Here is a 25563-nt window from a genome sequence, read left to right as displayed (position 1 = left end):
TTTTGCTTGTTCTTCACTTATTCTTACTCTTCTCAAGGTTTCAGGGTGATTTCAGTAATCATATGTGGTAGAACTTTCAACAGAACTTAACAACAGCAACAACAACATAACACATGTGTTGTATAGCACATGATTCCTCATATTTCCTCAACAGGTTTTCTAGGACAAAGAGTATGTAATAATACTTATGTGCCCTCCAGCCCTAAATGATTGACCTCAACAACTCTATGAGGTGTTATTATCTTCATTTTATAGATGAGGAAGTATGGCATAAAGGGCTTAAGTAGCCTGTCCAAGTTCATGCAGCCAGAAACAGGAATGTGGGTTTGTAAGCTCAGGTCTCTCCTCCTCTCTTACAGATCATGCTGCAAGACAAGAGAGACCAGTCTAGCACAATCCTTGTACAGTGTAAATACCCAGTGAATGCTTGTGGAATGATTTTTGTATACAAAAGGGAATGGAAAAGTTAGATCGTGGCTGTGTATTCTGTTTAGTTGAAAGTTTCTTGGTGAGAATTAATAGTTAAGATTACAACTTCTGAGGTCGGAGTGCCATGTTAGAATCTTAGCTGTGTGAGCCTGCGCCAACAAACCTACCCTCCCGACTCAGGTTTCCCTCTGTTAAATGGGAGTTTAAAACTGTATTTATTTCATGAAGTTGGTCTGGTGGAAGAGTTGAGCAGTGGCTACACTCAGTAAAAATTGGTTCTTTTCCTAATCTTCACAGGCCTGTGATAGATGACCTTTATAATGACAAAAACATCTTTTAAATAAGCTGTGTGTATATACGGATGAACAACAAATATACATACAAGGTGTATGTGCTTTTGAAAAATACTGTTTTTATAATGGGACTAGTAAAACTCTTTCTCTTTTGGGAAGGATTAGTTAACCTTATTAAATTAGCACAGTAAGTAAAATTTCAAGTCTCATTTACAGGAAGTAAAAGCAGAAAACCAAAACCAAATTTCAGATTTAGATACATAACTTTATTATTTCTTCATGAGTTCACAATTCAGTGTTCTACTTTTACCTAAACAACCGTTGCTTATTTTTTTATAGTTACTGTCTTTCTTAGTTGGCTATATTGACTTGTATTTCTAAGAACATGCATACATGTCCTAAATTGGTTTTGCTGTCATTTTTTAAATTTGATTTGTTTTCTGAATTTAGTAAAAAACTGAGCAGATTTAAAAATATTTTTATAATAATTTTTAAAAATTATTTTAAACTACAATTTTTTCCGTTAGTATAATTATATATTCTACAGTAATCCTAGACTATACTGTTTTCAAAATTATCAGAAAATATAAGTCAAATAAAATTTTGTATTTTATACCTTTCTTTATAAAAGAGTTAAAGAAACTATTTTAAAATTTTTAAAAGAAAAATTTTAAAATATATCAATACATTCAACAGAAATAAGTTCTGAATTAAACCCTTTGTTCTGTAACACTTTTTTAACCTTGTTGTTATTCACTGGAAACTAATAAAATCAGCAAACAAACACCTTTTAATTTCTTCATTGACACTTAGAAATGGAAGAAGTATATTGGGATGAAAAACTCGAGGATGAAAAATTCTAATAAAGACTGAGTTCAGATCTTTGCTTTATCACTTTTTAGCTGGATAATCTTGGACAAGTTACTTAACCTCTCTACAGCTTAGTTTCCTCACCTGAAAATTGGAGATGATAATAGTAGCCTCTTCATAAAGTGAAAATAAAATCCGTGTAACCAGTAAAATCTTAGGGCCTAGAATATCAATAAATACCAAATACATGTTAATTATCATCACTATTTTCTAAGACATTTTGAAATAAATGAAAAAAAGTCCTTGTCCTTCAAGGAATGTATGGGAGGAAAAGACATTATGTAGCATAATAGAACTAAGTTCTAAATCTAGATGATGAAAGGGGAGAAGTTTTCCTGTGTTTGGAAGATCAGCGATAGATTCTCAGAGCTGGACATCTCGTATTTAGAGAGGCATTATCAATGGAGTTATGAGAAAAGAAGCTAGAAAGTAGTGGTTAAAATGATATGTATTATACATTCTGGCTCATATACCTTTAGCATAAATCAAACTCTAGTCTCAGGGTCACTGATTTATTACCTGAAAAAAAAAAGGAGCTGAAAACATTGCTAAAAGAGTGTAATACCCCATTATGCAGATATTTTCAAGGGATCAGATTGTATTGTCATTTCTAAAATTAAATTCTCATCCCAGCAAAATTTTCCCAATTAAAAACATTTATAAATAATTTGGTTTTTAATGATGCTTTGTCATTTTCCCCCCATCTAGCATTAAATAAATGCTAGTCTCTAGATTACTCATATTTAAAAACAAACTTGACACTTGGCATGTTTTACTTTCTAATGTATTTTTGTGGTCACCCGCTTCATCGACCATGCTCTTAGCACAGCATTTAGAAATGGGTAGCAGTACTTCTTGCCACAGCTACCTGGAGAAGGCTGAGTTCTGGGAGACAATTTCCTATTTTCTCTTAATTTTCCAATTTCCTGTTTTTCTCAAGCAGAAGCTGATTATATTTATGAGCAAAATAAAATCACTCATAAGGGTGTTTGATATTTTAAAAAATTTTCTTCATAAACTAAAGCTCATTTTCCTAGAAATACATTTAATGTGCTAACCAAATCCTAAATTAGTAAAGAGGGCCATTGTATACTAGTATTACAAACATAAAAGCTAAACCAACACCCCTTTCAAGCATTCTTCTAAACCTTTTTTGTATGTTTTCTCAGTCAAAATCAATTAGTCTTCTTCAACAGAATCTTGTCTGTTCATCAGTATCTTATTTTGTTCCAAGTTTCAATCCTGATCCAGTCTGAGATTAACCTGCTAGCTGGGCTACAGCTCTTTGGTCTTTGTCACCACATGATTTCATACGAACATTCTTATGTACATATCTATAAATGTGATTGTTTTATAACACACAGAATTTACAAATCTTATGGGTAGTTTCTTAATTTGCAATTGAAAATCTGGTATTAATATGCAATATGAGCATTCATACACTTCTCTTCTACTTGATTTAAAAAAAAAACCCAAACAAAAAAATCTTCAAATTTACTTTTCCAGTTGTGACTGCATATGACTTAAAGCACATCATACTATAATTTGCTGTTGATGGTACTTCAAAAAAAATACCCAGTATCAGACGTGTTACCTCTGTGCTTCATCTGTGTGATCTCTTTAAAATTTCCTAACATTTTTCCCCCTTAAGATTATGCAGAGAAGTCACATGCTAGTTCATGGGGATTTAGAGAGAAAAATCCTTTAATTTGCATGGTTAAGGGGTCCCCGGGTAAATTAAAGGATTTTGAAACTAGCTCTTACCCTAACTGCTTCTGTGCAAAGCCAAACTGCAAAGAGAAACAAAATTAACTTCCACAGGCCTTGGTTCAGGGACATTCTTAGGAGTCATTATGACAATATGCAGGTTTTGCTTCCAGAATGTCACCAGTGTACAATGTGACTGCTGGATAAAGAATAATCAAATATTTGAGACATTGTTGTGCTAAGTGCTTCCAGAACCAAAAATGGACAGGGCATACATGAAAATCCAGATTTGTAGTGGGAATTCTACTTTATACATTGGATGTCATCACTTAAAGATCTTATTACTGCAGTAATCAGTAGACTCTGTAAATTAGTGTATGAGCTCTCTGCCTTGGCTTGAATCTGAAATAGTGAATCTGCCAAAGGAGTTCCCTTTGTAAAATGGTATTCACTGCAATAGTGGCTTTTCCTATCATAGCCATCATTAGTAAGGAGAAAGATGTCATTTAACCAGAGCCAGTATACAGAAAAAAGAAGAGATCCAGTTCTGGAAGAGACATGTTTAACCTGTCTTTTAATATACATGTTCATAGTTGGGGATGATTGTGTGATGATAATCTGTTGGTGATTATATTTATAAAATAGAGGAAATAAAAAGGCTTCATAGTAAAATGTTGAGTTTTGTTAACCGGTTCTCTTTCTTTCATTTCTCAGACAATAAAGCTTGCCGTATTTTCTTTTTAAGGAATTAGTTTGTTGCTTAATGGCAGTTTGTAGATGAAGTTTTAGTGTTCATTCACTAGTAGTTAAGAAATAGAGGAGTCTGAGAGGTCAGATTATTGAATTGTACAGACTTGTTTGAGAGTTTTATTTTAATAATATATTCCTATCTATGATTGAAGTAAAGCAAGAAAGCAATACCCTCAATGAGATGGATTGACTCAGTGACTGGAGTTACGGGAGTAGGTGTGTCAGATGATAATGTTGGCTCAGGATAGAGCAGGTTTCAGAGCTGTTGGACATAGTGTCGCTATGAGTTGCAGGTGACTCAAGAGCACATAACAACATGATAAAAGTAAATTGATATCTCTTGCAAATTTAAGAGCTTCTGTACCATCCTAGCCTGGTAATCGCCACATGATTATTTCTGTAAGGTAAACTGGGTTTTAATAAGTTGGTTATTTTAATGGCCTTCAGTGATACAAGAGCACTTAGCAGATTGGTAAGTTATCAGTTAATTTTGAATAAAAGTGCCAGATGTGTCCATAAGACATGCGAAGTTTAGGATTCTGTTTAGGATTAAAATTCCATCTTGAATTATGATAGTAAAATTCTTTTAGTCATGAAATTTCTGCATTGATTCTTTGAACAGGTATTTCTTGAGTGCCTGGCATGTGTCAGGTTGTGTTCTGGTTGGTTAGGTATACAACCCACAGCCAACCCTCTTCAGCCTCTGGAGACCTTTTCCCAGCAGGATGCAAAAGCCAGAAGAGAAAAAAATCCAATAGTGCTGTGTTATTTACTAGTGCTATTTACTAATCATCCGTAGACCAAGGTTTGAATGGCATAGTGAAGCAGAGAAATGAGATGAGCTACATAATCCAGCCAGAAATTCCATTTTGGAGGTGTGAGGCCCAAGCTCCTTCCTTCACTCTTTCTAGTTTAAACCCTGCTCCATGTCTTTGCTTTGTAGGCATTTGAGATGCAATAGGACAAAGTAATAATTCCTGTTCTCAAGGAGAGAAACTAATCCAGAATGTTCACGTTTCTAATATGATTTAGAACATCTAAAATAGTACAAAGTATGAGAGCTAAGAATAAACTTTTATAATACATCTTACATAAGTGAGGATTTCTTCAGATTTTTTCCTTAAAAGCTTATCAATTACATTTATTCATATTTAAGTTATTATAGAGCCATCACATTATAATCAACAGTAAATGACTCAATTTTTATTATGACTAATGAATTTTTATAAAACTAGCAGCAGTTTGTTGAGTGCCTACTATGTGCCGGGCCCTAGAAATAGAAACACTGTTCCAGGCCTCTACATGGGCTACAGTCCAATATATATCTTCAATATAATGTGATATGTACAGTCATATGACCATGGCAGATGAATGGCAGTGACAGAATGTATAAGTGCCTCCTTAGGAATGAAGGAAAGGCTTTGAAAAGGAAATGAGATGAACAGGATTGTAAGATGAAAAGGCAAGTTATAAACATCTATGGCACGCTGGAAGAGACTGCATTATTAGTGTCTGAGTTTATATCGTAGTGTGATAGAGTGCAAGTTTAAAGATACCTTCAACAAGTCTAATTCAATATTTCAGTCATGTAAGAAATCCCTGTTCAGGGAGCAGTTTAAGCAGTGTAATTACTATGGTAGTTACTATGGTTTTCCAATGATTCCTTGGAACTTACCTGGAGATTGTGTGCTGTTGAATCGTAATTGAACCATAGATGATCCTCCAGCAGGTTTTCAGAGGGAGTAAACCTCATGTAAGGAGATTGTCTATCCTTCTCTCACGGAGCAGCTGGTGGATTCAAACTGTGTGCCTTTGGGATTACAGCACAGTTCTTACCACTAGGCCACTAGAGCTCCTTTTAAATCCACATGTTGTTATTGTTGTGTGCCATTGAGTCAGAACCAACTCATTATTGACCTTCCAGCCAGTTTTCAGAGGCAGTAAATCACAGAAGGAGATTGCCTATCTTTTCCTCATGGGGCAGCTGGTGGATTCAAACCATGTACCTTTTCAATTGCAGCAGAGGTCATACAATTAGGCCACAGAATTTCCCTAAATAAACAGCATTTTGTTGTGTTGTACCGATGAGTTGGAACCAACCCATAGCTGACCCTCCAACGAGTTTGTAGAGGCAGTTAATTGCACAGAAGGATAATGCCTAGCCTTCTCCTGTGGAGCAGCTGGTGGTTTTGAGCTGTGTGCCTTTGGGATTGTAGCACAGTTTCTTATCACGAGGCCACCAGAGCTACTTATATCTACATAGTTTTAAATTGCCTGTAAAATCTGCTTATAATTTTTACCTGTTTTATGTATTTGATGTACATTTATTTTTATTGAGGAAAAAAGTTACACAGCTAAAAACCACTAGGATAACAGAAAGAGCTTGAGACCTGTGAGATGGCCCATTATTTGTGTCTTTAGACAAATTAAATGAAATTTCTTAAGGTATGAAAAAAATAACTTGTAACGTGTAATTCACCAAATACATTTTAATGATTTTTAAATAACTTTTATTATAATCTCTTTTAGCTTTCATTTACAAAGTAAGAGAGTTTCACCCAGGTATACCAAATTGCCTTTATCTCTAGAATTTTATCATTCTGTGATTATTAAGCCATCTCCAGTATTTCTGAGGTTAGGAATTTTCTTTCTGTATACTCTTCTATTGTTTTTAAAAAGACAATATTGAGATTAGAGCTTCATGTTTTCTTAATTAGAATTAGTAATCTATTTTATAAATTAAAAATACGACCACACAAAACTGACACTGTGTAATTTTCAGGATATGGATATGTCAAGAGCTAGTGATGTTTTGTGTAGCATATATGCCTGAAGTCAAATGCTTCAAATGGTGCTTTTAATGAAATTTTTATGTTCTTTTGGTAGCCAGAAGTGCAACTTGCCGAAGGCTTTGATGTGTTTATGCCTAAATCTCAACTGGACTCTATATTGTCAAACTACACTCGCTCAGGAAGCCTTCTGTTTAGAAAACTGGTGTGTGCATTTTTTGATGACAAGACTTTGGCTAACTCCTTACCCAATGGAAAGAGGAAAAGAGGACTCAATGACAACCGGAAAGGACTAGACCAAAATATTGTGGGTGCAATAAAAGGTTGGTCTGCATCATTTCATTTTATGAGTTCTTTGTTGAGCTTTGCCTTCATTCTATAAAGATGGCAACTGAAATCATAGTCAGTTAGCTCGAGGTAGTTTAATTTGTTATTAGCAAATCTTACAGCTTAAGAGGCATGACTCTTACTGTGATTTCACTGAATGCTTATTGATTTGTTCAATTAATTATTCATGCACATTTTGTTCCATAACTTCAATTACAGTACACAGTCTGATTATCAATTTATTCCACATTGCCTTTCCCTTCACCCATCTTAATAAATGTTTATTATCTATTAATTAATTTTGTACTACTTCCTCTTTCCCTTTCCTGATAAATATACTAGAATGATTCTCTCTGTATAAACTCTCCTCTAGCTTTTTATAGCACTGGTATTTCTCCTTTTGTGACTGCCTGACTTCACTCAACATAATGACCTCTAGATTCATTCATGTTGTCTAGGGATTCATGAATTTTTCATTGTTGTATAGTACTCCAGTATATGGAGATATATACACACACATATACACACACACACACACACACACACACACACACATATATAATAGTTTCTTTATCCATTTGTTCATTGATGGGCACTTGAGTTATTTCTCTTTTCTTGTGCATGATGCTGCAGTAAACATGGATGTGCATGTATCTGTTTATATTGCAGCTCTTATTTCTTTAAGATATATTCTTAGTAGTGAAATAACCAGATCAAATGGTATTCTGTTTTCAACTTTTTAAGGAAAGACCAAGTTGCTTTCAGTCGTAGTTGTGACATTTTACGTTCTCACCAGCAGGGTATGAGAGTTCTAATCTCAGCATACCATCACCAGCCTCTGTTGTTTACTCTGATAGCTAGTAATCTTGAGCATTTCTTCATGTGTTTGTTGGTTATCTTCTTTGGTAAAGAGTCTTTCATATTTTCTGCCCATTTTGTAATTGAGTTGTCTTTTTCTTCTTAAGGTTCTAGAGTTTTACTGATGAATCCCTTACCATATTTGTCATTGCCAAATATTTTTCCCCAGTCTGTGGGCTTTATTTTACTCTTTTGGAGAAATGTTTTGAAGCACGTAATAATTTCCTTTTTAGAAGGTACTATTTATATAGTTTATCCTCTCCTGGTTGTGCATTTTCTTAAATTATGTTTGATAGTTAATTTATACAGTAAGTTGTTGTTGTTATGTGCTGTTGAATTGGAACCAACTCATAGCTGACCTTCCAGAGGGTTTTCAGAGACTATGAATCATATGGGAGAAGATGACTCATCTTTCTCTCATTAAACAGCCTATGGATTTGAACCACCTGTCCTTGAGTTGACAACATAATGCCTTACCCTAGGCCGCCAGAGTTCTCTGTTCTGTAGTTTGGGATTCCTAAATTGGCTTCTGTTTTTCTCTGAGTATCTTTATATTTTTTTTGGTTTGCCCCATCAGCTGTAATCCACTTTGAATTAATTTTTGTACATGGTGTGAAGTGTCTATCTTGTTTCCATTTTCTACAGAGAGACAACCAGTTTTGACAGCACCGTTTTTTAAAAAGCTCTTATTTTCCCCATTTGATGAATTTAATTTCCTTGTCAGAGATCAGTTAGCCATAAGTGGGTGGATTTACGTCTAGGTTCTCAATTCTGTTTCTTTGGTCTTATATGTCTGACACTACTTGCACTAAACTGTTTTGATTGCTATGACTGTGTTTTGAGATCAGGAAATGTAAGGTCTCCTCGTTTGGTATGACTTTTGGGTATAAATTGCCTGACTCCCTACCCAACTATTACAAGAATTTGGAATTTCAAGGTGATGTTAATTCATTAAACTAATAATTTAAGAGCCAGTTTTATCTGCTGCAGAACAAAAAATGTGATCTTCATTTACTGTCAAATGAAAGTCTTTTTCTTCTCAGTAATGTCTAACTAAGAGCTTTACCATATTGTGAGCTTTTCTTCAATTTCTAACTTTAAATAAGGGTAAAGGTTTGAATTTTTTTTCTTCTTAAAAAGTAAATAGGTTCCCCCCCGCCAAAGTTTAGAAGTTACTACATCACTTCTGTGAAGCTGCACTTGTTATGCCAACATATTCCTTGTCTATTTTGCTCTCTCTTGTTTTGGGAAGTGGGAAGTGTGTCAGTTAAATGCAGAGTTTAATACCATTGAATATGTGGCTGCCTTCCACTGCATTGTGGTAACTTACATAGGTGGACGGAAGAGTACGTCTTCATTTATATCCAATGTTACCTCTCAGACTTATTTCTTAGCTTTGAAATATCCTTATTTAGGGCTGTGATGAATGTAATTTTAGAAAACAGAAGAATCTAAATGCAATTTTTAAAAAGAATGTAAACAAGTTCTCAAATGAAATAAATAGAATTTGAATCTACTGATGAGGGTGTTCTCCAGTAGCTCGACACATGTAATATTTGGCTTGTAGAGGAGAACTAGATGCAGACAGAGAGCCTTCTCTAGCCCCCCTTCTGCTCCCCATTATCTTGCAAAATGAGTAAATTAATTCAATAATCTTTAAAGGATACTTGGAAATCCACAATTAACTTTGCAAAATGATACAGTTTTGAAATGGAGTTAGCAAATACCAGACACCCTTGTTCATGGCCAGAAGGACATAAGCCTTCATTAACAGAAAATTTTTCATTGTCTATCAAAATTTTTCACTTAAAATGACAACTGAGTTATATTAAACTAGAAAAGCTACAGAAATATCATAGTCTGTGCCATTTCTGAAAAGAATGATGCAGCTTAGAGTGACACTAAAAACAATTACAGGATTTGAAAAATGGTCAGTGATGTAACTGAGACTCGCAGAAGTGACGAAGGGTCCCATTTAATTTTAATATGGCTGGGGCCTTCTCCAAACATGAAGGTCAAGGCTGATGATACTCTTCATTGCTGAAGCTTTTAAACATGCTGGAATGCAGCCAAGATTTGTTTTAATTTTCTTCCCCCCCCCAGAACAGTATGTTAGCATTATAGATGTATCTGAAAATTAAAGCATCATAAATGACCATGTTCCATTTTAGTGACAATAACAGTTAGTTTACTAATACATGGTAATGAAATATATCATCACGTGTAGATTGATATAAGTTTATTTGACTACTTTGAGTCTCAAGTGTACATTGTTTAAGAACCTGAAAAAATACATTACACGTAGAATTAGGACCAACCTTAATCTCAGCGCTGCTCTCTTCTTTACTGCACAAAGTAAACATAGCAGTAAGTCGGCTGTGCCTAATACCGACAGTGTCAATGCTTCCTGTCCTGTGTTGTTACTCTTGTCTGTAACATATTTTAAGAGGATTTCTCATAAATAATCTTTTCTTACTCTGTCTTTTATGGGATAGCAACTGTATTAATGTTAATAGTCATACAATTTAGTAAAGTATTAAGACTGATTGTTGTTGTTGTTGCTGCTGTTATGTGCCATTGAGTCACTTACGACATGTAGCAACCCTATGTACAGCAGCTCTAAACTCCACTCTGTCTTGTGCCAGTTGCACTGTCTCCGATACACCCATCCCAATTACCCCAGTCACTGAATCAATCCACCTCATAGAGAGCCTTCCCCTCCTGCTCTGTCCCTCCACCCTGCCAAGCATGATGTCCCTCTCCAAGGACCGGTCTCTCCTTACAACATGTCCAAAGTATGTTAGATGGAGCCTCAGAATCCTCACCTCCAAGGAGCCACCCGGTTTAACCCTTTCCAGGATGAATCTGTTTGTTTTCCTAGCAGTCCATGGTACCCTCAATGCTCTTCTCCAGCACCACAGCTCAAAGGCATCAATTCTCCTTCTATCCTCCTTAGTCATTGTCCAACTCTCTGATGCATAACAAGTGATAGCAAAGACCATGGCCTGTATCAGATGCACCATAGTCTCCAAAGGGACGCCGTTGCTTTTCAGTACTTTGGAGAGGTCCCTAACAGCAGACTTTCCCATGGCAATGCGCCTTTTAATTTCCTGGCTACTGGTGCCAAGAGTGTTGACTCTGGAGCCAAGCGCACTAAAGCTGTGAACAATCTCAATCTCGTCACCATCCATCCTGATGCTGCCAATTGGTCCAGTGGTGAGAATCTTCTTGACATTGAGCCTCAATCCATATTGGAGGCAGCAGCCCTTGACCCTCTGCAGCAAGCGCTTCAGGTCCTCCTCAGTTTCAGCAAGCAGGTTTGTGTCATCTGCATAACGCAGATTGTTGATGAATCTTCACCGATCCTGACACCACATTTATCATAGACTGATTAGTTTTGTAAAATCTCAAAAGTAAAATGAATGGCATGGACTAGATTTTATTTCAAAGTGATTGTTGTTGTTGTTGTTACGTGCTGTCAAGTCAGAAGAGACTCATAGCTGACCCTCCAACAGGTTTTCATAGGCTGTGAATCACATGGGAGGAGATTGCCCATCCTCCTCCCATGGAGCAGCTGGGGGATTCTCACTTCCTGCCTTTGGGTTGACCGTACAGTTTCTTACCAGTAGGCCTAATGATTAGATTGCAACAATGGGGAAGACCATGAATGAATATCTTTGAAATGCCTATAAATAGAGGAAAAATGGGATGCAAAGAGTTTTGTGTGAGAATTGTTAGAAAGTGTGTGCAGTGATGATTAATATTCCTCATGACAGAATCTTGAAAATAAAATAGATACTTTTTGAGGAGATTATATTTTTCCCCTTATAGTCATCCCTGTGAGTCATATTCCACTCAACACCTAATGACAACAACAGTTGTTGTATGTTGTCAGTTCTGACTCAGGTAAGCCTTTATGACAGAGTAGAAGCTGACTGCTGCGTCTTCTCCTGCGTAGTGACTGGTGGCATCAAACCACCAACCTTTGCCAACGCTTACTTGGTATTCACTAAAAATTCACTTACAGTATGAGCTACAGTTTTGATGATGAAAGAAGACTCCTTAATTAGAAACCTGTGCACTTTGAGTTTTATCTTGGAAGGAACTTATGATCTTATTAAGTGGAGCCTTAGGGTTGAGTGCTGAGGGTAAAATTTAGTATCTTGGGTTTGATTCAGAAATTATTTTATGCCAGAGTATGGATTGGAGATAGGTACCCTTGTGAATTCTCCTTCTCTCATGTTGTATCTGCCATAGATTTTAACTAGCATCTTATTCTTAATATAATATGCTCAGTAGACCATGCAGCATAATTTATGAGAATTATCTAAATATTAATGTTGCTGTTGATTGTTATGTGCCATCGAGTTGCTTGCAACTCATAGCAACCCTATGTACAACAGCTCTGAACCCTGTTCCATCCTGACCAACCTTACTGTCTCTGACACACCTACCTCATTACCCCAGTCACTGAGTCAGTTCACCTCATCAAGGGTCTTCCTCTCCTGCGCTGTCCCTCCACCCTCCTAAGCATGACATCTCTCTCCAAGGACTAGTCCCTCCTTGCAACATGCCCAGAGTATATCAGACATTGCTTCAGAATCCTTGCCTCCAAGAAGCAGCCTGGTTTCACCCTTTCCAGGACGAACCTGTTTGTTCTTATATGTTCCTTAAATTTCTAAATACTCTTTGGAAAGTATAGCTGTAATAAAGCACTTCTTAGGACTCGGGTTATGATGATTGATTCAACTTCATAGTAATTAATTGAAAACAGTTTGTTGCTATCAAAGCAACTGAATTCCTTAATATTCTTGTTTGTTGTTTTTTTAAGGGCACATTGTTAGGTGCTGTTGAGTAAAAAGTATACACACTATAAGTTTCTTAAAACAACAGAAATTTGCATTTAAAAAAAGCCTTGAGATTTAATTTTCTTATTAGCAAGAACTGATATGTGTAAATTAATTACATGTGAGTGAAGTGAAGGGACTGGATGAGAGCTCTTGGTTTATTCCTGAGGCTACAGCACAAACTGCTGCTCTCCTTAGGAGAAGTCAGCTCACAAGGTCTGATGTTCACCTGTATAGCCAAGGCATCAGAACATCTCTAAGAAGAAACCCCTTTTTGCTTGATAGTACTCTGATAGGTTCTCACAAGACTAGTTGGCCTACCTAACATTTGATGCCACTCTTTCAAAGGTTCTACTGAACAGAATCTCAAATATTCTCACTTGATTCCAGTAGAAAGTGATTACCTGATTTATTCTGGTAGTCTAGACTTGTACAATTTATTTATAATACCTTTCTTTTCCATTTTTGTTGAATACTTTAATAAGGTTTGAGGATGAAACCTGTTCCTTCTTTATTATTTATTGATAAAAACTCTGTGCTCCTCAAACTCCAAACTCAGAACTGAAACATGGCTTGGATTTTCAGTTTTTTAATAATAACAACCAATCATTATTAAAGATTTTAATTTAATAGCTGGTTTTGTTGTTGTTGGGTGCTGTTGAGTATTACTCATAGCAACCCTATGAAAAAAAGATCTAAACCCTTTTCTATCCTCACACTTTCTGACACACAAGAGCCCATTGCAGCAATCACTGTGTTAATCCACCTGGTCGAGGGTCTTCCTCTGCTTTGCTGACCCTCCACCCTTCCCATCATCATGTCCCCCTCTAAGGAATAGCCCCTCCTAGTAACATGCCCAAAGTATATGAGGTGGAACCTCATCATTCTTGCCTCTAAAGAGCACTCCAGCTGCCCCCTCTCCAAGACATATGTGCAGGCACTTCATATTCATTCTCTTATAAAATTTTTGTAATAACTATAATATTAATGTTTTTATTTCCATAAACAGAGAAGGCTGAAGCTATGAGAAAGTACGAAAGCTATATTATTTAATGTTAGTCCATTAATACAATGTAGGGTGTGGTTAGCCACTGTAATGAATGAATTAATTATTTTAATCACTTGTAACTAATGTTATAAACAAAATGTCTTTGAATGAAAATCAGTGTGATTTGTAAACTTTAATTTGGAAAAAACAGTGCAGAGTGGAACTAGTATATTACTCCAGGTCTGACTGATGCTTGGTAGTACAAATGGTTAAAGAGCCTAGCTTCTAACCTAAAAATTGGAGATTAAGTTCACCCAGAGATGCCTTAGAAGGAAGGTTATCTAATTTACTTGGGAAAAGTCAGCTATTGATAGCCTGTGAGGGCAAGTCTACTCAGATGCATAGAGTTGGTATGAATTAAAATCAATATGACAAGAACTGATTTGGTTCTCTGATGTCATAGTCATTTCTGGCACATTTCATTCTTCAGTGAGGAGTATTTGAAAAGAAAGAAGGATGTCCTGTGTTTTGAATTGAAATTCTTTATAAGCTTACTTGAAATTACTAGTCAGTGATTGTTTGTGCAACACATAGCAAAAGTAAATGTTTTTTCATTTACAAGGCCAGTCTATCCTGAAAGGTAGTAAAAACCAATCCTATTTTGATAGGGAAGAAAATATAAGATTGATCTCTTCTTTAGAGAAAGGGACTTCTGATATTTCCCAGGACATAGAATTAACGAGAAAAGCTTTGAAAGTAGTACTGTGTAAACATAGCCTTTCAAAGTTCTCTGTAAATTCAATTCAAGTTCACATATTTGACTATTGGAACTGAATCTTTTCATTAAATAATCCTATTGAAAGATTAGTATTGTTTATTAATTTATGTTGTTTGTTGTTGTTGTTGTTGTGGTTGTTGATTGCCTTCAAGTCACATACAACTCGTGACCCTATGAACAAAAGGCCTGAAGCCCCTCTGTAACTATCGACATTTATCAAAGTTCATAGAGTTTCCAGAGGCATGTTGTTTAGGAAGTAGATGCCACTCCTGCTGACTTGATATTCATGTTTACTAGCTTACATATCAGATGTGCTAATAATTATGTAATTAAATAATATTCTGTTTTAGCTATGTAATTACATTAGAAACATAGCTTGTCGTCAGCTCTATTGAGAACTATTACTTGATTGTTGTTGCTGCTTGTATTTCCCCACCTTTTTTGATGTCATGTGGCAAAAAGTTATGTTGAGTCACAGCTATCCTGAGAGATATATTTATTTATTTATTTATATGTACATTTATATATAAATAATAGAATATATAGTCTTATACATTCAGTTCATTCCTTAGTGGTTCGCAAATTTTAATGTGTATCAGAATTACCTGAGGTTCTGGTTCATATTGCCACGTTTTGAGTCCCATATTCAGAGACTAACTCAGTTGGTATAGGGTAGACCTGGAAATTAAGACTGTAAACTAACATCCATAGGTGATTCTAATGCTGTTGTCTTGACAACACTCATAGGGAAACACAGCCACTTAGCTCTCCATCCTATCCAGGTGATTCTAACCAGTCATGATGTGTACTCGTAGCATATGTCTGTCATCCTTGAAACTTAATCTCCTAATTAATTCCTACCAAGATCTCTGAAGGCTGCCCATTTGTTCTCTCCTGGAGTAAAAGAGAAGATAGCATTGTGCCAGTGTACCTCATTCTTTGAACCCTTAGGATTTAAAAAAAAGAGTCCTGTTTTTTTGCACAAGGGTCCAGGTTTTGGACATGCTTGCAATGCCTTCTTGTTGTTGTTGATTGCCTTCAAGTTGAGCAAGACTCATAGCGACCCTATGAACAAAGGCCTGAAGCCCCTCTATAACTATCAACATTTATCAGTTCATAGAGTTTCCGGAGGCATGTTATTTAGGAAGTGGATGCCACTCCTGCTTACCAGGACTTAATTGAATAATGGCCATGTCTAAGGTAGAAGAAAGGCATCTCCATTTTCCAGCACAATATTTATATATAACTGCATAACAAATACAATATAGCTTTTCATGTGGACTTGCTGTTGCAGTCTTGAAGAAAATGTAGTCTGCATTCTTAACCAGAGTCTCCTTGACTGCCTATTTGAAGCTCTTGTTCAGCTAAATTCTTCACAAAACAATGTCATACAGAGGACATGATCTTTGCTTTGCATCAGATACTGGAAAAATTATGAGAATATGAAAATCTGCAGATTTAGCCTTATAAACCATCAGCAGTCATGAAATTTCTGGTAATAATACATTTACTGCCAGCCTACTATGAGCCAGGAACTGATGACATAAAGAGAAATGAGGCATGGCCCTGAATTTAAAGAATGTACAATCACTTGGAGCTACAGGCATCTAAGCAATAGCCATAGTCTTGACCTATACTCCAAGATGGAATAAAATAGATGTCAAATGCCTGTGGCTGAATTGAAGGAAACACAGAAGATGTCAAGCTAAGTTCCCACATGGGGAAAGCTTCAAGAAACAGGTGACATCTGAATTAGACCTTGAAGGCTGAAAGGTGTTTTCTAAGATATAGAGAATGTCAGATATTAACCATGGAATAAATGTAAATGAAATACAATATTGAGTGAAGGCCTTTTGGCTTCAGGATTATATAAAGCCTATTCTAGTTGTTGAATCTTGAATCCTATTTACCTTAATAAATACTGTTAGTTTGTACAGAGTCAATTCTAACTCATGCAAAAATATGCAGAGTTAAATGATTCCATAGGATTGTATAGGCTGTGACCTTTTAAGTGAGTCAGTCTGTCGCTGGCTGCTTAGCAAGCTCTGGTGACCTAGTCTGTATGAGCTTTGCTAACCCAAAGGCCATGCTTTTCTGGAAGTTCAAATACACCAGCAGTTCCAGGGAAGAAAGATAAGCAGTTTCCTCCCTTGTAATCTACAGCCTCAGAAACCCATCGAAGGGTCAGCTCTGAGTCCATTCTGACTGACAGCAATGAGCTAGTGAATGAGTGTTTCTCACTTAGTCTCTGATAAGCATAGTCTCACATATCCTTAAAAAAAGGAATGCTGGGGAGCTCTGGTGGCCTACTGGCAAGAAGCTTCACTGCAATCCCAGAGATATGCGGTTCGAATCCACCAGATGCTCTGCCGGAAAAGGGGGGGGCAATCTCCTCCTGTACCAGTCAGATCCAATTTGATGGTACACACACAAAATAAAAATAAAAATTAAAAATTATCTCTTACCTAATAGGCCTCTGGTAGACCCATGAAGCAGCATAACATACATTAAAAAACAAAAACAAACCAAAAAACCACACACACAAAAAAAAACAACCAAAAAAAGGAATGCTCTCTTTCTCAAAATTCTAGATCCATTTATTTTTGCTTCATAAGGGACAAATGGGAATTCAGAGAAATTTACTTAGAAGATTGTGACTTCTACTAATCTACTAATCTTTGCTTAAGTCTTTCAGATAATGGATAGAAACCAGTTGTGAGTTAACTTGCAAGAATTCACTTCAAACTTCTAGTTTCTGAATTTTTATAGAACTTGCATTTTAATCTTTGTGACTGAATTGACTAAAACAGCCTCCTATCTAAAGAAATTAATTTCCATAGCATCAACAGGACTGTATAGCATTGCTGTGTATTGCTGAGTGTTATGGGGCACCATTAACATTACTGACATGGAAGATTTGTGTCTTTATTATAACAGCTTGCCAAAAATGCAAATAAAGGGTCTGCAGGAAGGGAACCCTTCTCAGTATGAGGTAACTATCTTTGTACCTGAAAATAGAAGAGCCATGCATTCTGCATAGTTCACGTTTTTCTTTATCTTCTGGAATTGTTTGACTTACCTAAGTTACTCACCAATGTTGTCTTATTGTTAGTAAGTGCCACAGAGTATGACTCATAGTGACCCCATAAACAACAGATCTGATGCCTGTCCTGTCCTGTGCCATCCTTATCATCCTTGACACATGTGAGCCCATTGTCACAGACACCATAGCAATCCATACCATTGAAGATCTTCCTCTCCTTCACCAACCATTCACCTTTTCTTCCATGATGTCCCTTTCCAAGGGATAGGCTCTCCTGGAAACATGCCAAAAATATGTGAGATGTCTCTCTATCATCCTTGTCTCCAAGGATCACTCTGGTCATACTTTCTGCAAGACATACGTGTTCTTTAGGCAGTCCTTAGAATATTTAGAACTCTTCTCCAACACCACAACTCAAAAGCATCATTTCTTCTCTCATTCTTCTTCATTGTCTAGCTGTCAGACACATAGCAGATGATTGGAAAGACTGGCTTTAAACAGGCTCACCTTGGTCTTTAAACTACTATCATTGTTGTTCAGAGATTTTGAAAGTTCCCTAACCAGCAGACTATCCAATGCTCTATGTCTCCTAATCTCCTGGCTGCTGGTACTATGGGTGTTGATTGTGGATCCAAGTAAAATGAAATTGTTGACAGTTACAGTAGTTTCTCTCTCTGTCTTGATGTTTATTGGCCCAGTTTTAAGGGTTTTTATTTTCTGGATGTTGAGATGCTATTTGTTTTGAAGGCTGTAGTCCTTGATCCTCTGCAGTAAGCACCTCAGATCTTCCTCCTTTTCAGCTAGCAAGGTTGTATCATCTGCATAACGCAGGTTGTTGATGGCTCTTCCTTCTGTTCTCCTTGCCACACTCTTGTTCATAAAACCCAACTTCTCTGATTTGCCTAGCCTACATATTGGGTAGGTACAGAGAAAGAATAAAGCACTGACTTATACCTTTCCTAATTTTAAACCATTGCAGTGTTCCCTGTCTCTGTTCGAACAACAGCATTTCAGTCTAGGTATAGATGGCATGCAAACATAATTAAGTGTTCTATAATTCCTATTCTTCTCAAGGTTAGTCATACATTGTGATAATCCACTCAGTCAGATGCCTTTGCATAGTAAATAAAATACAGACAGACATTCTTTTGGTTCTCTGCTTTCACCCAAGATCCATCTGATATCAGCAATATCTCTAGTGCCACAGCCTCTTCTAAACCGAGCGTGAACTTCTGGCAGTTCGCTCAGTGTACTGTTCTAGCCACCTTAAGGTGATCTTCAGCTATATTTTGCTTGCATGTGATATTAAAGATACTGTTCAATAATTTCCACATTTTGTTGGATCACCTTTTTTGGGAATGGAAACAACAGCTTTCTTCCAGTCAGGTAGCTGTCTTCCAGATTTCCTGGAACAGACTGGTGAGGACATCCAGGGCTACATCTGATAGTTGAAGCATGTCATTTGGTGTCCCATGAATTCCTGGGGCCTTGTTTTTTTTTGCCAGTTCCTTCAATGCAGCTTGACCTTCTTCCCTTATTACCATTGGCTCTTTATTATACCTACTTACAGAAATTTTATGTGTTATTTAGGGACTCCATATATTTCCTTTATCTTCTTTTAATAATTCCTGGATCATTCAAGATTTTTCCCATAAGGTCTCTCAGTATTGCAACTCAAGACTTGAATTTGGTTTTAAATTCTTTCTGTTTCAAAAATCCAAGTGATCAGCATCCTAGTTAATGCTCTGTTTCCTCTGTTTTCCTTTCCCTTTTAGGGAAACAAATTTGTCTCTTCTTTGTAGCTTTCTGTTGGATTTTATTGGTATCAATAATGAGGTAAATGTTTAATTGGTTTAGTTCTGTAAATAGATATCTTGCAAAGATATACTTTAAAAATCTGAGACTGAGAACTGATATTTGCTTATGTTCCCACCCTGAAATTCATATTCAAGTGAGCTTTAATGTTTCATCACTATAGAAATGTGGTCTGATGTTAAATTTATGTATGATAAAACTAAAGGTGTATGTCAGCTTCCATTAAGAAAACCATGTGAAAATCCAGAGTTACATTCTTAAATCAAACTGAAATTTGTCATTGATTTGGCTTCTTTTAAAATGTCTTTGTATAAAAGCAAATATGTCTGCATATGTCCTGTTAAAAACTCATCTTTGCAAGAAAGAAATCCGTTACGTCTTCCCACTGACTGTTCCTGCAGTTGAATCTTCTGTTACATTCTCGGCGTTTCCAGGTTCTTGCTGACTGTATCCAGCTCTTAGACTTTTGAGCTTCTTCATGATGAGTTCATAGTATTTCTCAAACATTTTTATATCTACCTGGCATATCCTCAACACCCTGTACCCTTGATCAAAGGGTAAATCTAATATTGTTCTTTCCAGTGCTACCTTCCCACACCTCTTCAGCACACACACCCTCTTTCTGTCAGCTTAGCCAGATACAACTAAATTAAGAAAATTCTATTTAAAAATGTGGACAGAAGCTAGAATCAAATGAGAAAGCAAATGGAGGGGACATTCCAATGTAATCATTGGACGTGGGCCTATCCTGCTTTAAGAATCATGTGGTGATCCTTCCTCATATAACAGATCATCTGAAAGGTAGCACTGAGTTTCTAACAGTAACACCCCCTTGTAAACGTTTCTTTAACAGAGACATCAACATTTTTATATTCTTCAAGATTTTGAAAACTCAGAGTCATTTTCTATGCTTCCCCACCTCCCTTTGTTAGAATCCCACTTAAGTAGCACTGCTGACATAATGCAAAACATGTTAGGCTGCAAACTGAAAAACTGACAGTTCAAATTTACCAGTCACTTGTGGGGGTGGGGGTGGGGAGAAGTAGGCAGTCTCCTCCCATGAAGACTTACAGCCTCCAAAACCTGATAGAAGATTGCTCTGAGTCAGAAGCTGCTCTGCTGTGGTGAGCATTCTTACTTAATTACTCAACCGTATCAGTTCTTTAGATCCTTCATTGTTCTTCTGTTCCTGTGATGGCATTGTAAGCCAACTCTAAATTTTGCAAAACACTTTTTATTTTTATCTTCAGATTGTTTCTTTTTATTGTGAAGCACTATTTTCACCAAATTGTTAGGTACTAGAATGTGAATTTCAGAAAATTTTATAAATTATGATAATTTGAAAAGAAAATAGCACAGAATGATAGGGTAATCCATATCTATACCATATATTCTACAAGCAAATATAATTTCTTTGACCGATTTAAAATATGTTTGCTAGAAAAATATTGTCCCCTACAGATCACTGTCTTCTATAGACATAATTCAGTTTTTTATGATGATGTGTAAAAGTTAACAAATTAAAGGCAGAAAAGCAGTAGCTTTAAGGGATTGTTTTCACAAACTCAAATCAGAATACCACCACTCCAAAATAAAGCCACTTTTGAGAAAAACACAAAGACAAACCAAAATCACAATGAAAAGATGAATAAAAGGAAGAACAAATACATAATTAATGAAGATGAAATATTACAGAAACTCAGGTTCCCCATCCTTGAATCAATTCCAACTCCTAAAACACTTTTTTCAGTGTCTTTTCTACCCATCACTTTTCCCTTTCTAGTTTGTATGATACATTAACAATCAAGTAACAGTTCTAAAACAAAACTTCATACAATCATTTTCCTCCTCTCCTCATTTTTGCCCATTAAATCAAGTGCAAACTCTAGCTTCTTCAGACACTCTGTAATTTGGCTCCTCTCTCCTTGCAGCTGTATTTTCTAATGCTTCCTAACCGATGAACTGACCTACCCTTGAACTTATTTCTCAAGCATCACAGGCTCATTTGGGACCTAGGTGATGCTGTTTGCCCTGGAGTAGCAATGTGAATCTTCCTTCATTTGTTCTAGACAAATCCAGTTCATTCTTTATGACCTAGCTAATGTTCCATCATCTCCACCATGAGGTTTTCTGTAGGAAATCAGTGAATTTCTGTAGCCTTTATTATTTTTATCAAATAAATCCTAACCCTTTGCATTATTGTTCATGGTTTATATGAAGGCTGACCATATAATTTAGTGTCCAAACTAAGATACTTCAGAGTCAAAGTGACTCTATTAATAATTTCATTAGGGAAACAGGCATTTTCAACTTAATATGTCTGGGAAAATAAGAATGTACGGTCATCTTATTTATGATGGGCATCTTGTCTTCCCAAAAAGAATTTAAGTTCCTATGGGACAGAAGTCTTTGCTTTTTATATCCCTTGGTTCATGAAACAGTACTGTTCACATAATTAGTGGTAAATATATACAGAAAGGGAAGAGGGAGGAAAAGAATAAAAAGTTGATTTATGTTTCCTGAAAACAAAGAATTTGTTTTTTTAAAAATATCAAAACATATCTCTACTAAACTAGATATGTACAGAGCAAGAATAACCACACAACTTCTCCATGACAAGTTGGAAGAGTAGTGGCAACTTGAAAAAGCAGAATATAAGTTGGAATAGTAGGGGGGAAAACCCAATAGCAACAGATAGATCAGGTGGTGAAATATAATAAAAAATGATAGAAGTCTTCCCAGTTGGTAGGTCCAAGGTAATTCCAAATATGAGACACCAAGGTCATATTCAAATGGCAGCTTTGAAAGCATGAGGTATAGTTAAATAGCAGTGAACAGGGTCCGTAGTAGGCAGTGTGGAATGTACAATTTACCATTCCTTCATTCACACCAGAGAGGATTCATCTTCAAAAGCTAGCGAGTTGTATTCAGATTCATTCCAGTTCATAGTGGCGTTACAGGACAGAGTGCAACTTCCACATAGGTTCTCCCACACTGCACTCTTTACGGAAACAGGCCACCACCAACCTTTTGATCAATAGGGGAGTGCTTAACCAGTGCACAAATTAGTGCTTCTTTTCAGAAGCATTAGTATAATAATTTTCTTAAGTGATTTTTAAAAATTAATAAGACTCCATAGTCAAACTAAATGTATCATTCTCTATTCTTACTGTATCAAGGACTCTTAATAAATCAACATAATTACTCATCCATGTGTTGTTTTAGTATTCCTCCCCATAGCAACCTGGTACCTTAAAAAGAGACTAGCAGATAAAAGTTTGAGAACATTTTATTGCCAGCCTCAAACTGTGAATTCAAAATTTTTCTAAACGTATCTTGATTAGAAAAGCCTTGCCACCATTTTAAAAAGGACTTGAAATAAAATCCTGCTTTTGAGGCATCAGCCTTGTCTTAATGTCTAAATATCTTCATCCCGATGCCCTTTGTACAACAGCCACTAGGTAGTGGAATGACGGGAACATCTTCTGATTCATCTAATCTTCATGGGTGAGTCTCCTCACCACCCCTGCTCCTTTTGTACCTTATTGCTCTTTGCCCTTCTAACCTTGGTTGTCACAGACTTCAGATGACTGCGAGGGTTAGGATGGTAACTAGATGTCCTAAATGGGTCCTTATTCTGGCACAATAAGCATTACTTCCAAACTTAACTGGGTTTGAGGTGAACTCAATATCTCATAGAATGACTGAAGTTCATATACTAAGAAACAGTAACTTAAAAACTGAGACAGAACTTTATTATGCTCTCATTAGTTTCTCGTAGGAACAGAGAAGTATGGTAGTATACTGTGAAGTAGAGTTGCTGGGCTAAAAAGAAGTGCATGAATATACATATTATTTTATGCCACTTGACCAACTCTTGGAGCTGATGGGTCTCAGTCTTTGTTGTTATGTACTGTCAAGTCAAAACTTACTCATAGCTGACCCTCTGATAGGTTTTCAGAGGCAGTTAATTGCATGAGAGAAGATTGCCCATTCTTCTCCTGTGGGATGACTGGTGGCCTTGAACTCGTTCCTTCAGTATTGCAGCACAGCTTCTTGCCATTAGGCCACCAGAAATCTCCCCCCACCACCCTACAAACCCCATTACATATACATATGTAATTAGTTGTACTAAATATTTCCAAGTAAATTCTCTATAAATCTTAATTTTGAAACACTTTTTTAGCAAAAAAAAACAAAAATAGACCAAATAGTAAAACATCCTTCTAATCACAATTTTTATATTTAACATAAAATGTATTCCCTGAGAATATATTAAACAGAAGTGTATTGTAGCACAGGTAGTAAAAAGAAAATGCTTATTTAAGCTTATTTCCTGGTAGCTGTATAATAAATGATCCCTGTGGTGGGATTTTTAAAAATGAAATATATTAAAACTTAGAAACTGTTATTGAGACTTTGTGAAAATAACAACATTTTGGTTAAAATTAAGGAAGACAATGGATATTGTTCTTTTCCTCCAAACAATTTTCACCTCAAATCTTTGAAACTCACTATGATTAAACAAAATTGTTTCGATCTTGAAGTTCCACTAATTTAGGTATAATGAGAGGATCATTGTGGAACGTAGTTCTAGAAGACATGGCATGGTTACTTTGTAAAGTCCGTTTGTAAAGTTAAAACTTGTCAGTAACATGAGTCCAGATTCTCAGGTGTAACCCAGTAGCTCTCACTCTCGTGACCATTGAATCAGACCCAAATCATAGCTGGTCCATCAGAGGGTTTCTGAAACTAAGTCACTCAGGAGCCTGTCCCCCTTCCTCCTGAGCAGCCTCTGGTCTATTAGAACTGCTAAACAAGTGTGGCAGGCATTTGAGTTAGTATTGCAACAGCCAGTTGACTGTTGTTTTGTACCATTGAGTCACCTATGATTCATAGTGACCCTGTGTACAGTATCTCTGAATTCTGCCCTATCCCAAGCCAGCCTCATGGTCTCCAACACACCTCCCCTCATTACCCCAGTTACTGTGTCAGTCCATCTCATCTAGGGTCATCTCCTGTGCTGACCCTTTGCCCTTCTAAGTAGGTTGTCCTTCTCCAGAGACTGACTGGTCCCTCATAGCTGTGTGCCCAAAGTATGTGAGATGGAGCTTCAAAATCCTTGCCTCCAAGGAGCAACCCGTTTTCACGCTCTCTAGGACAAACCTACTTAGTCTCTTGGCAGTCCGTGCTATTCTCAGTAATCATCTCCAGCACCACAACTGAAAGGCATCAATTCTTCTTCTATTATCTTTGGTCATTGTCCAACTCTCTGATGCATAGCAAGTAATTGTGAAGACCATGGCCTGAATCAGAAACTGATATCTTGACTGACATAGTCGCTCTTCAGAACTTTTGAGAAGTCCCTGACAGAAGTTTCCCCAGAGCAATTAATCTTTTGATTTTTTTTTTACTGCTGATGTTAAGAGTCTTGATTGTGGAGCTGCGCAAGCCGTATTGTTAACAACTTCAACTTCTTCTCCACCTGTCATAATACTACCAACTGGCCCAGTGGTGAGAAACTTTATCTTCTTGATGTTGCGCTTCAGTCTATCAGACTACAGTCCTTGATCTTCTGCAGCAAACATTTCAGGTCCTTCTCAGTTTCTGCCAGCAAGATTGTGTCATCTGCATAATACAAGTTGTTAATAAGTCCTCCTCCAATCCTGATGCCACATTCCTTCTCATAAAGTCCAGCCTCCTGAATTATCTGTTCCACAAAAAGATTGAAATGGTATGATGATAGGACATATCCCTGACATACGTCTTTCTGATTTTGAACCATGTAGTGCTTCTTTGCTCTGTTCTGAGGACTGCTTCCTGGTCCAAGTACAAGTTTCACATGAGCACAATCAAGTGTTCTGAGATTCACATTCTTCTCAAGGTTAGCCACAATTTGTTGTGATTCACACAAATGCTTTTACATAGTCAATGAAACACGGAGGGGCATTCCTCTTGTACTGTTTGCTTTCAGGCAAAGTCCATCTCACGTTGGTGATAAATATGTCTGAGACTCAGTTTTATAGGGCATACTTTTTTTTTTTTTTTTTACTTTTCATAAAAACCAAA

The 25563-nt window shown here is 36.6% G+C and overlaps 1 protein-coding gene across 1 annotated transcript in view; it reads left to right on the top strand.

Moving 5' to 3' along the window:
• The window catches only part of BEND7 (BEN domain containing 7), a 132514-nt gene that overhangs the window by 54171 nt on the left and 52780 nt on the right, over positions 1-25563 (top strand). The window contains exon 6 of the mRNA XM_006894317.1: positions 6936-7161. Coding sequence (XP_006894379.1) covers positions 6936-7161 — 226 coding nt within the window. The remainder of the gene's footprint in view (positions 1-6935; positions 7162-25563) is intronic.

Source organism: Elephantulus edwardii, unplaced genomic scaffold (assembly GCF_000299155.1).
Source record: "Elephantulus edwardii isolate Elephantulus edwardi_28Jun2011 unplaced genomic scaffold, EleEdw1.0 scaffold00139, whole genome shotgun sequence".
Lineage (NCBI taxonomy): Eukaryota > Metazoa > Chordata > Mammalia > Macroscelidea > Macroscelididae > Elephantulus > Elephantulus edwardii.
Note: the sequence above shows the minus strand (reverse complement) of the source record. Positions and strands in the feature narration are given on the sequence as shown.